This window comes from Xiphophorus maculatus, chromosome 21 (genome assembly GCF_002775205.1).
Source record: "Xiphophorus maculatus strain JP 163 A chromosome 21, X_maculatus-5.0-male, whole genome shotgun sequence".
Classification (NCBI taxonomy): Eukaryota; Metazoa; Chordata; class Actinopteri; order Cyprinodontiformes; family Poeciliidae; genus Xiphophorus; species Xiphophorus maculatus.
The window spans coordinates 3,213,766-3,226,992 of NC_036463.1; the positions used below are offsets into that span (position 1 = coordinate 3,213,766).

The 13,227-nt window shown below is 41.0% G+C and overlaps 1 protein-coding gene across 1 annotated transcript in view; it reads left to right on the forward strand.

Annotated features, from left to right (window-relative positions):
* LOC102224576 (cadherin-12-like) overlaps window positions 1–13,227 on the forward strand; it is a 188,379-nt gene that overhangs the window by 125,818 nt on the left and 49,334 nt on the right. Inside the window, exons 4-6 of the mRNA XM_023326567.1 lie at window positions 1,742–1,861; window positions 6,923–7,090; window positions 11,222–11,409. Coding sequence (XP_023182335.1) covers window positions 1,742–1,861; window positions 6,923–7,090; window positions 11,222–11,409 — 476 coding nt within the window. The remainder of the gene's footprint in view (window positions 1–1,741; window positions 1,862–6,922; window positions 7,091–11,221; window positions 11,410–13,227) is intronic.

The following is a 13,227-nucleotide window of genomic DNA, read 5'->3' on the forward strand; positions in this document are numbered from 1 at the left end:
CGCACCCGAGGCCGAATCAGCCGGCGTTCCAGCCGGCGCACCCGAGGCCGAATCAGCCGGCGTTCCAGCCGGCGTTCCTTCCGAGACTCCCAGTGTTCCTTCCGAGACTCCCAGTGTTCCTTCCGAGACCCAGACCCCCAGCGCTCCGACTCAGACTCCCTGTGTTCCTCCAGAGACTCCCTGTGTTCCTACCGAGACCCAGACCCTCTACGTTCCTTCCGAGACCCCGACTCCCGAGACCCTCTACGTTCCCTCCGAGACCCCGACTCCCGAGACCCTCTGCGTTCCAACCGAGACCCTGACCTCCTGCGTTCCACCCGAGACCCTGACCTCCTGCGTTCCACCCGAGACCCTGACCTCCTGCGTTCCACCCGAGACCCTGACCCCCTGCGTTCCACCCGAGACCGAGACTCCCTGCGTTCCACCCGAGACCGAGACTCCCTGCGTTCCGACCGAGACCCCCTGTGCTCCGACCGAGACCCCCTGTGCTCCGACCGAGACCCCCTGTGCTCCACCAGAGACCCTGCCTCGGGGGGCTCGTCGTCGCCGTCTGTGGGCGGCCCCCGGGACTCATCGCCACCTCCAGCGCCGCGGACGGCCGCCGGACCGCCTCCGTGGTTCCCGCCTCCGGGGTTCCCGTCTCCGTGGTTCCCGCCTCCAGCGCCGCGGACGGCCGCCGGACCGCCTCCGTGGTTCCCGCCTCCAGCGCCGCGGACGGCCGCCGGACCGCCTCCGTGGTTCCCGCCTCCAGCGCCGCGGACGGCCGCCGGACCGCCTCCGTGGTTCCCGCCTCCGTGATTCCCGCCTCCAGCGCCGCGGACGGCCGCCGGACCGCCTCTGTGGTTCCCGCCTCCAGCGCCGCGGACGACCACCGGACCACCTCCGTGGTTCCCGCCGCCGCGGACGACCACCGGACCACCTCCGTGGTTCCCGCCTCCTTTGCCTCCGCCCACCCTGTGGGTAGTTTTTTGTTTGTTTATGGACTCTTGGCCCTTCTTGTGTTTCCGCCCACGATGGTGGGTAGTTTTTTGTTTTTCTGGACTCTGGCCCCCCGTCCAGCGCCCCTCCGCCCACCCTTGTTGTGTTTTTGTTTTTTCTGGACTCTGGCCCCCCATCCGGCGCCCCTCCGCCCGCCCTTGTTGTGGTTTTTTTTTTTTGGGCGTCTGGTAGCCGCCCTTGAGGGGGGGGGTACTGTCAGGTTCTGTGTTTTCTGTGTTCATTTAGAGTTTTTTGTGTCCTTGCGTCTCTTCGTTGTCCTGTCCTCCCCTTGATTGTTCCCAGGTGTGTCTCGTCTCTGTGATTACCCTCCCGTGTATTTAACTCCACCTGTGTTCCTTGTTCCTCGTCGGGTCCTCGTCTATGTTTCGTCAATGTTCGTCTATTCGTTGTCAGTGTGTCCTTGTGCCTGCTTCTTGTTACTGGACTTATTTTCATTAAAGAAACATCATAGTCATCATACCTGGGTCTACAGCGTCTGCCTCACCAACCCGCACCACACCTCATGACACTTTGTAAAGCTAGAAAAATGCAAATGCAACCAAACAACAGGCTAAATATTGTCCCTCATTGCACTGCAGCAGCTTCAGCTGCAGCTTTCTCACCAGTGACTCAACACTCATTAGGTGTCAGGTGAGATCCTTTGTTAGGCTGATGAACTTCAAACGAATCTGGATGCCGGCCTCATGTGGAAACAGATTAATTCAAGGTCGATTTGTATTTTTCTCTCCGCTCTTTTCCGCAGGGACCTACGTGACGCAAGTAACAGCCACAGACGCGGATGACCCAACCTATGGAAACAGTGCCCGAGTTGTATACAGCATCCTTCATGGTCAGCCATACTTCTCTGTTGACCCCAAAACAGGTAAGCTAGGAAGCTTTCTTTCCACGTCTCGTATGTGTCATAAATTTGAATAATTAAATTCTAGAGGTGACTTTTGTGAAGAACTTTCACAGTGAGATCAGCTACTCATTTGTTAAAGGTGACCTATTCGGCTTCTTTGAAGATAGTAGGATAGATCTATGGGCTATACGAAACAGGATCATTACATTTTTTTGCACACAGTCATTCTTAGATAATGAGATTTTAGTCTGATCTGTTCTGCCTATTTTGAATTCCTTTTAGAATGAGCTGCCTTAAGGCGTCTTGTCACTTTAAATCTAAATATGCCCCCCAAACTCAACGTTTACACTCACATATTAAATGACTGCAGACACATGCGCAATTATGCAACCGGATAGCTTTGAAAAGCAAAAGTGGAACCAAAAAGAATGCAGGAAATGGTTTCTGGTCAACAAAAAAACACTTGTCTTTTCCAGCAGCCATTGTATTGAGCATAAAATCTGTCAGCGCTAAAAACAGCTGACAAAACGTGCTGAAGCTTAGCTGGGGTTGCTAGGTAACAGGCGGTGCAGGCAGGTTTGTGATGTTACATTCTGGAGGTTTTTGAAAAGGCTCATTTTCCAGACACCAAAAATCATTAACTTATTGCCAAAAACCATCTCAGTGTTTTTTTTTTTTTAAATGTTTGGACTGATTTCGGAATCAGTAAAACCCAAATGGAAGTACAAAAGCGTACAAAGTGCGAATTTTGCACAATACATCTCCATTTAGAGAAATCGGTTGAGGCCTTTATTGGGGTTTCAGGGAGGAAAACTGTTCTGGATTGGAAGGTTGATACTTGGACCCAAATGCAAGAAAGGCCACAAGCAGATGAATCATATTGATTTACTGCTTAAAAATATCAGAATTTATAAAAACTGAGCTTTGTGTATCAAGAATTGAGATCAAAACAATGACAAACTATAAAAATTAAACTTTTTGATTCATTTACAACAAAAAAAATTATTGGAAAGGCAAGTAAAACTAACAATGTCACAGCATGATGGTTTGCCATGCTATCCCACGGGTCCAGACTCAATGCAGCCAAGTTGCAGCTTCTTCCTCACTGTCTCAGACGTGTACTCTGGACACTGTTCAAGGTGTTCATGATGAGTCTGTACCCGGGGGATGTCGTTCTGGTACAGGAATAGAGCCGAACATTTACACTTTAGAAAATATCCAGATGTGCAATCTCACAAATGTATCATTAAACTGTAAAGGACTTCTGGCACATTTTATTACCAATATCTCACTTTGTAGTATCTCCTATATTTTTTCTTTGCACATTTCAAACTTTTTAATATCTGGCCTCTTTCTAGGTGTACTGCCTGAAACTGCAACCATTCACTTGTCAGCTGAAAAGCTGTATATTATTTTAGTAATGCGGAAAAGTTAAATCCTGATTTTTCATCCATTATTAATATTGCACATAAACAAAGTTAGCATAGAGATGCTATCTGTCATATTGGCTTAGAGCCAGACCATATTGCAACATAAGCTACAACAAAGCTAACGCTAAATTAACATGCTAATGCCAACATTCACAGCTTATTACTGTGTTTTTCCGACTTGTTTAAAATGCACAGTAATTCCCTAGATGTCTCAGCTGTTAAGCAGATCATCTACTTCAGCCTGAGGAGAAGGATTTAGAGATAATTAGGGAAATGGGTTCTTAAACTGTATCTTATGCCATTCCAGTAGAAAACATGTCAACGTTATCTATCCATATGTGATTAAGCACAGCCGACACACACTTATGGGTAAAAATTAAACTTTCAATAATTAATAAGTCATAATTTTCTGTGCCAAGATTAAAGGTGATGATTTTTTTAGTCAAATACAGTAGAAAGCAACATGGCACCTTTGCTCTTTTGATCCAGTTTAGGCCAAGCTTTATATGTTGAATTCAGTTCAATTGCAACCCTAGCCTGTGGTGGCGCTGCAACAAGAACCACTGAAGGAAACAACACAAAAACTTCTGAAGAATACATGAACTTACTTCTTCACGAACTGCAAACAAAATGAAGTAGTGTCAGATTTTAGTGGTTGTAGGATTTCTCTTTTGTTTTTGGAAAAAGACCACAAGCCATTTCTCCAGATAGTGCTGGACTCTCATGTTTATTTTGGTTGAATTTACCCAGAATGCCTTGCACTGTAGTCCACTTCCTGCTTTTGAAGCTGTCTCTGGTCTCTGGTCTGGTAAAAAAATCTATTCAGTGTTACCCCACTGAACTTGTCTTGAATCTGCACACATAATTTGGTTCACAAATACTGTATTTTAGGATTTCACAAGAAGATGTTAAAATAGCCGATTAGCCTTTAACATCAGAATCTGCATGTACAGTAAATATCTGGTACGGTCCTATGCATGGGTGGAACTATGTGCACAACATGCAACGTTCTGCTGGGAAACTATATAAAGTGACACAGAAACAAAACATAGAGAACTCTCAGCTACCTGGGAACATTAAAGTTTGTCATGCAGATACAGCAAAAAAAAAGAGTGGACCAATCCAAAACCTTATGTCAGCGAATGCATCTTTTAGCAGCAGTAATGTATGTAGTTCACTCTGCACTTAACTAAATTATTAATCGTAAGAAATAATGTCAAGCTGAATGTAAACATCACAAATACTGGAGAAACAAATCCAGCTGTTGGGTTCAGTGGAGGATGTGTGACGCAGAAGGCCATTTTGTGGATGAATACCAGAACATTGTTAATAAAAAAAAATAAAAATGGGCTAAGTGGACAGCTGCCCAGAGTGGCATAAGCTGCTACACTGGCAAACAATTGTGCAGTTAAATATGTAGCTTATTTTTTGTTTGAAAGGTAATTATTTACCAAAAACTTTCTAGAATGGTGCAATTTAATTTGTGTTTCTTGAGGTGTAATAGTGTAAACTGTCTAAATCATTTTTTTATGTTTCTTGACTGTTATGCAGAGACATTTTGTCTTGATCAAAAGGCAAACAAACTGCACATGATTTTGTAACGCACTTTAGTTTTATGTAATTTTTGCACACTTTTAACTGCATGGCGTACAGTATGTTTGTGCCTTGTTTTGAGTGTTTTTGTTTCTTTCATATTTCTTTCCAAATAGAATATTTAAAATACATAAATGTGTGTCTGATCTAAATGATGCCTCACGGTGGATGGAGCATGTTGGCCCAGGACACCAAACCGTCTTGAACCGCCCCTGCTCCCATGTTGACCCCCAGAAACGAATTGGAACGAAATCCTGCATAAAAAATGCTCTTATCCTCATCTTTACCAGCAGTGTCAATAATTCTGAAGATGTAAAATACTCTGCAGATCTCTGTCAGACAAAGCTTCATAAATATGCAGCATCTTTCAAGTACAGTTGCGATAGCAGAATGCTATTATATCACTGCAGTGCATCAAAACGAGAGTTAAAGCCATGAAATTACTGTATCCCTGATGCTCTGATTGTGGGCAGCCGGCGTTCTGCAGCTGATGGTTCAAACGGAGCTGCTGATGGTCCCTAAAAGAAAAATAAAACAAAAGCATTTGTTTCTGCTGCATTGACAGAATTTATTTCTCTCACTTATTTGTTGATAAATTGTGTCAAAAGCAGGTGAAAAGGGCTCGGGGTGGAGGTGGTATATGGAGCATGACTGCTCTAAATCTGAAATAACTTTGCACCGGCAGAACTGTGTTGCTGTTCCTCTGCTATCTGGGGCATTTCAATGCATATGGAAATAGGTTCATGCATATCACACAGCCAGATAAGGTGGAATCTGTTGCTGATCGCACTACTCATCCCACAGCTTTGCAGAGCACCTACTGTGATTATATTTCAAACTGATGGTAGAAGAAAAAGAGTGAAACTGTTCAAGCAAATGTTTGTCCTGCTGGGGCTGCCGCTATCTCCAAACACGCAGGAGGAACGGAGGGAGAAGCGCTGGGAGGTAAAAGGTGAACAAAGGGACGCAAAGTTGTTGTAGTTAACTAAAACTAACGAAATAACACAAACTGAAATGGAGAAAACAATTTTGTGAACTGAAATAAATAAAAACAGTAATTTATTCCCTACCTAATCCCAGTTAGCTAGAGGAAAAACTATCTAACTGACACTATATTAGGTATTAATAAAACTAACTAAAACATACTGAAATCACAGATAGAATATCCTTTGTTTTTGTGTTTATGGATCTGATTATTAGCCTTTCAAATGGATGTGAAACTGATTTTAATTCCACCCAACAATAATTAAATATATTTTTGAAAATGATATCTTCTGTTGAGTACTCATCACCCAATCAATGTTTAGTAATCACAATACGATACTTTGAGATTTCTGAATTCTACAATTGAAGCAAAGTATGAAAAAACTAAAACTACTTCTATCACTAATAAAAACTAAACTAAAACTAAAAAATCTTTACCTTAGGTTAAACACACTCTAAAAACAAATTAAAACAAAAAATTGCAACAAAATATAAATTAAGACCTAAACTATAACAACCCGGGGCGACATGAACAAATCTGTGTGTGCCACAAAGAACGATGGCAAAAATATCAAAAACAATCAGCGTGTCAGAGGTCTGTGGATCAAATGGAAGAGCATCTCCATGTAATTGATGGAATAATGGAAAAAGGAAGTTGAGTCCAACCTGTGCTGCATGCTGCTCCTTAGCCTGCCAACCTCCCATTGACCCCACTATTAATCTGCAGTATAAACCCTCTCTGATCTCAGGGTCTCAGATCCTCCAGTGAGTCATTATATGGCTTCACCAGGGCTCCGTATTGAATGTCAAGTGTTTCCAGTTTGTAAGGTGACCTCCATTTTCGGCCTCGTACTTCTGCAGCTCCATGCGGAGGAGTGAGCTTCTTTGCTGGCCATATATTGTGCATTTTGAAGTAAATTGAGCGCCTCCCTGCTTGCCTTGTGTATAACCCTCAATTTCTTTCTCTTTTTATGTCCCAACCGCTCTTTCCCGCTATCTCCTTTTTCTTCCCCCCCCCCACTTTGTATGCCTTCTCTTTTACCTCCTCCTCTCATAAATCTTGCTCTCACACCAGGTGTTATAAAGACAGCTTTGCCCAATATGGACAGAGAAGTGAAGGAAGAGTACCAGGTATTAATCCAGGCCAAGGACATGGGCGGGCAACTGGGAGGACTGGCTGGGACCACCATTGTCAACATTACGCTCAGCGACGTTAACGATAACCCACCCAGGTTCTCTAAAAGTAAGTGTAATCTGAATACCTTAGTATTGATTTTTTAAAAAGCATGAGTTCCACTGAGAGATTATTTCAAGTGAAATAATCTACTAGTGTAACTAGATTCATACTTTTTCGTCACAGCAAACATCCCACAAAAAGCAGTGATCCCTCAGAATGGAAGCTGCTACATTGATAAGTAAATCTCATTCCTGTATGTGGAATTGCAGTGAAAAGTGGCTCTATGAAGTGTTTCGCAGGCAACTCGGGTGTATACTTTTCAGACTTTTATTCTAAAATCACCTTGAAAACCTTCTGGGAATGTCCTTCCACTTTAAAACACGCTCAGTTTAGTCTGTCATAAATTTCCTCAAAAATACACCGAAGTTACTTGATGTAATGTGACAACGTTTTGACACTTTGCTATGAACGTAAGTTTTGTAGAAACACAATGACCTTACCCAGGTTCACAGATGATTTCATAATAACACAAACACTCCACAATTACAGCAAGGCAGGGGGGCTTTCATCATCACTTCTCTCCGTAATTGCTTTTCATTATTTGTCATTATGCTCCGTCGTAAGCAGTGGCCTGTTTATTTGTTGTGATTGCATCTACAGCTACAACTCCTGGCAAATAAAGCAGGGTAGATGTTATTCCGCTCGTGGGCATCCGTCTATATTTAGATCAGATTTGAGATTTGTTGCTGCAGCGTCAGGGATTCAGTCAGTGTGTTTAAACTCTGTATTTCTGTTCCCGTAAGCTGCTGCTAAACCAGATTACCTCGATTGTGGCGTTTGCTAAATCACGCGGAGAGCCAACGTTTAAAATAACATAAGGCAAACCAAAACATCTGCTTCTCTGCATACTTTGAAGCACATGTATTAAAGTGTATGCTAATTATATTCTTGATAGAAGCAGCAGGGGAGCAAGAATAGAAAGCAAAAGATACTCCTCCGTATTGATGCGGCTTCTTTGTGTGCTTTGAGGTGACACTGAGCGCTCTGCCCTGAATGTAAATACAGCCAGTCAGACGGTCAAGCTCCTCTGGCTGCTAGGAAAAGATGATATTTCCATAATGCTGTCACAGCACTGAGGCTTGGGCCAAGCATCCCCGCTCCTCTGCCCCATCCCATCCTCTTTTGTCTCCCACTGCTCACCGCTACAAAGGGCATTCAGGTTTTAAGGAATGAGAAGAAAAACATTACCATTGAAGATCGTGTGCATTATCCCGTGACATTCCTGATTTTCCCTCTTACACATTTACGGTACTCTTTGTTCGCTCTTTTTCTTTGACAAACATGATGTCATAGTTTTGATATGAGACACAGGCTAAATACAGAATTTGTTTTTAAATAGCTGTTTCATTTATTACAGGAAAAAATACTCCAAACTAATTTGGCCTTGCGTGAAAAAGTAATTGCCCCCTTTGTTAACTGACAAATGAACTGTGACTAATAGTATTTTTTGGAAAGCTGAGTTCAATTTTATTCGCCACGCCCCGGCCTGATTACTGCCAAATCTGGACAATTGTGATTTTACTTAAATAGAAGCTGTCTGACAATAACAGGTACATTAGAATATATAAATAAATAACATCCTGCCATCTGAGAGCCAGTATTCAGAAATGTATAAACTATAAATAATCACTCTTTGCACCTGGGAGTGGATAGCCGTCCAACAAATGCCACGTTCACACAGCAGGTTCTGATGCTCATTTCCGATCTTTTACTGAAATACAATATTTTTACGCCTCCATTCTTACAACTAACAAACCTGCCTGCAATGAAACTTTGGTGCAAACGGTTTATCACCACAAAGCAACCCGCATACACACAAGAAGAAGGTTGACGTAGCAAAGCAGCCCAGATAGATAACAGATAGATTTTACAGTTCAGCAATGGGAGTGAACGCCGTTGTCACAATATCATAACAATATGAAGGAAGCTAATAAAAAAGAAAGTACAACAAGTAGCAATGGCTTTTGTGGAGTACTGAGCAAAAATTGAGAATTTGGTTTGGATTTTTCCTGCTGTGTAAACATTGCCTTACTTACACATTGATAACTGGTCCAGAAAGTCACAGAAAAGCCAAAAGAACAGCTCAGGCTTCACTTAAAAACGAATGGAAGAAGAAATTTGGGCAAAAATTGCATTCATAATCAGGTTTTAAAACAAACACCACTAATAACCAAGAAACATCTTAACACTTTTAAATCTTAATGAAACAACTTCAGTTATGTCTTACACATATCTATTACAGCATTTCAGAAAATAAAAATTATGCCATCAAATATGTTGGTGTTAGTGTGGTGGGATGGGGCTGCTTTGCTAACTCAGAAGTAGCACCATACCACATCATAAAACAAACATTAAGGTGTCTGTTGATGTTTAAATGTGTTAAAGTTAATCAAATGAACTAACCAAGTCAACTTTTGGCCTAATAAACCACAAATGTCACATTTTTGGCTATTTTCCTTTCCATGGAGCCAAACAAAGACAAGGAAATGATTAGGCTGGAATAGACATAAGAAAATGTCGATTGCATCTAGTTTGCACCGATAGCTTTCATTTTATTTAAAAGGGACAATGTAGATTAGTCACATCAATGCTCCTTTATCTGTCAATAAGACTAATTCTCATACATGAAGTTGCTTTGTGAACATCAGCTCAGAATAGGAAAACTCTATAATCAAATTCTCAAACACTATATTGAGAAACTATTGAAAAAAACATCTGTGAATGTCGCTCTGTGTGATTGAAAGATATTAACTGTTAGATTGAAATGAAAGGTGCTATTTGAGCATAAGGCATTGAGATGTGATGAATTCGCATAAATGTTTTTGAGAAGCAGCAGAGGCTGGTATTTTATCTGTCCCAGAAATGAGTTGGTGCTCAGATTGCTCGAATGTTTCAGCTCATGGAGTGAACCTTTGGGTCAACTACCCACTGGAACCAGTTTTATGGGAAACCATCCACAGATAAAAGTTGATCAATCAGACAGTACACCATAAAAACTGGAAATGACTGCTTTGCTTTGAGATCTATTGCTTTGATAATTGCCAAAATACAGAGAAAAATGTGGTAAAACGTACAATTTAGAGTCAAACAACAAGAGAAATACTGCAATTTGATTTTTTCTGCCCATCCCCTTTTTGCAAAAAACGTTTTGTGGCAATGATTTTAAACAATTTTTAAGTACAAACCAAAATTGTGCATTTTAACCTTGTTTTACAAAGGCTGTATTTATTTGCCACCAGCAAAAAACAAATCTTTAATCCTGTCTTGCATGATGCATTCACACCAAGATGGAGTTGGAGTTTATTTTGTCAAATAAGGGCCAAAGTAATCAAATTCAAACAGAAAGATAATCAGATTTTGTCGAAGCGCCCTTGGCTGTTTTTTTTTTTGTTGTTATCTCAAAAGTGAAGCATGTTTGGAATTTTTCTGAATTCAATTTAAAAATGTGCAAGGACAGAAAAACGGGAAGTAGCTTAACCGTTCAGAGGGAAGCAATTTGAATTACTTATAGAATTTCATTCAATAAAAAAAAGTCTCAAATGTGTTGAAGTTAATCATTTCTACATGAATGTCCAAACAGAGAAAAGAACAATGACCTTTTAGTTGGGTTGTTTCTCAGATCGTACATACAGTTATGGACTCTGAATGACTCGCGCCTGTTTCATGATCTCAGCCCGTAACGGTGTCAGACGTAAAATGCAACCCAGACGTTGTCAGTTCTCTGGCACAGACAGAAACTAATCTTTAAGTATATCTCAGAGAGTGAAGTGAGGCATAGAAATGATTAATTTCCTTCCACTTCAGGTGTAAGCGATAATCAGTCAGTCAGCTGTTGGCCTGTCCGTGGATTTTTGAACATTTTTTTTAATGCTGCAGCACCTGGGATATGCTGTTTTTGTTTGCTCTTACTGGTTTGTTTCAGGCTATTTCAATGAAGCTCCATGTAATACCATGCAAAAAAGTAAAGGCTTGACATGAAACAGAGAGAATCACAGCTCCTTTGCTTATGGGTAAATACTTGTAGACATCCTATGGAGGGTTATGGAATAACTATAGAGGTATTGATGTGAGGAGTTTGCTGTGTTTCCTTTTGATGTCAGGTGATAAACCCGTCTCTGCTCTCATTTTCTCGGACAGGTTTCTTCCACCTGAGAGTTCCTGAATCCTCTGCAATGGGGTCCGCTGTCGGCAGAATAAAGGCCCACGACTTGGACATCGGGAGGAACGCTGAAGTAGAGTACACCATCGTTCCCGGCGATGGAGGCGCCATGTTTGACATCACAACCAATGAGCACAACCAAGAGGGGATGATCATTCTCAAAAGGGTACACTAACTATTAATCCACTTACGATGAATTGTTGATTAAATGAGTTCCAATTGATTAACTAATAATGCTCGCCAAGTTTCTTTCAATGGTGTAGTTTGGCTGCCATCCAGTAGAGGGCGGCGCTGGTCATCCTTAAGTGGATCCAGATAATACAGAAACAAAGATGGAGGGGCCATACTAGGAAAGGAAAGAAATGGCTCAGAGTCTGATGTGGATGCACTTCCATGTGGTTCTGTTTTGAAATATCAACACCGCTGCATGGAGCAACGTCAACTTCTCATTCAAAAATGATTGATGTTTTGCATGATGGTGAGGATGTTAATATCAGAGGGGATGATGCAGAAAAGTTGTAAAAATGTGGATAAAAATCATGACTCCAAAAAGCAGGGTTAATTTTGAGGGCTGTCAAAGTTTTAACATTTTACTTAAAGAGCAATGTATGGTACTACAGTATAAATATCTCTCTATTCATGGGGAAATAAGACTATCATATGTTATATTCATTTCATTTTTATGTTTTTTTGAGCTAACCTAAGAAGTTTCTGTTTTGTTACATTTAATATTTTTTTCTAATAATGTGAGAATACCAACATTTTCTATTAATTCAGTCAGTATTTAATACACCTGACAATATTCATATTTAATTATGTTTTTTCTAAATTCAGCATATTATGAAAAATGCAACCCTTTATGTTGTGGAAAGATGGTCAGCCCTCTTGATACAAGGGAAAATGGATGCTTATTGATTGATTGTTAATCAGTTGATATTAATCGATAACTTGCATCCCTACTACGTGAACTCAATTTTTCCACTTTTCACTCTGTCCGTTATTACATGTTTTGATGTGATGCGTTTTCTTTCTTGGTTGTAAGTCGATGCATAATTTCAGTTTATTGGTGCCTTGTTGATAAGTCGGTGGTAGGATGGAGGATTGGGACCTATTCTGCAATAATGTGAGCTCAGAGTAACAATTACTTTTCTGCATGGAAAGAAATCAGTTGTGGTGGTATAAATAATCCCTCTGCCGATTTTTCAAGCATGTCCCAGTAGGAGATGACTCAGCAGCAGACCCAGAACTTGTCAGAGCAAATATATATATTACTTCTGGTCTATGAACAACTTGGAAAATGAGCTGTAGAGTCGCTCTACAGGTGAACTGTCAAATTGTTTCTTGTTTTTCACCTTTGGGACCAAACAAGCCAATCTAGTGATTTGTTTTAGATCATGTTTCATGTATGACATGATTTAGATTAAAGGAGGTGACAAATGGCAGTTTGTTGTCAAAGAAACAATACAGTAATGCTTTGTTGGGTTGAAAGCTTAACATTACAGGCCTCTGCTCAGCTCATGTGTAAGCCTGTAAGGTCAAATGGTGACTTTCTCTATCATCAGTGCTTACAGTTTTCAATTGCATCATTTTCAAAAGATTAAGCATTTATGTCAAATATGCAGTGGATCCCTGGTATTTGCAGAGATTAGGGACCGATTGCTTAAATCTGAATCTAAATCCAATGTCAAATATACCTTAATATGCATTTATACACAGTGGAAACCAGTCTGGGCAATGCAGCACAAGCTAACACCCACAGTCCTGTTTATCTTTTTTTCCCCAAAATTTATTTGTGCTTTAACATGAGTTACAAGGTAAAGGCAGTATAGTAGTTATATAGTTAACAGTGTACCATTAACATACAAACATAATTGGGCAAGAACTCACCTTATTATACACACATATATGCCCCTACATGAAATACATGAAATGGATCAAGTCAACATAAACGTACTGCATGAGCGGAGAGAAACAGTCATGTTTA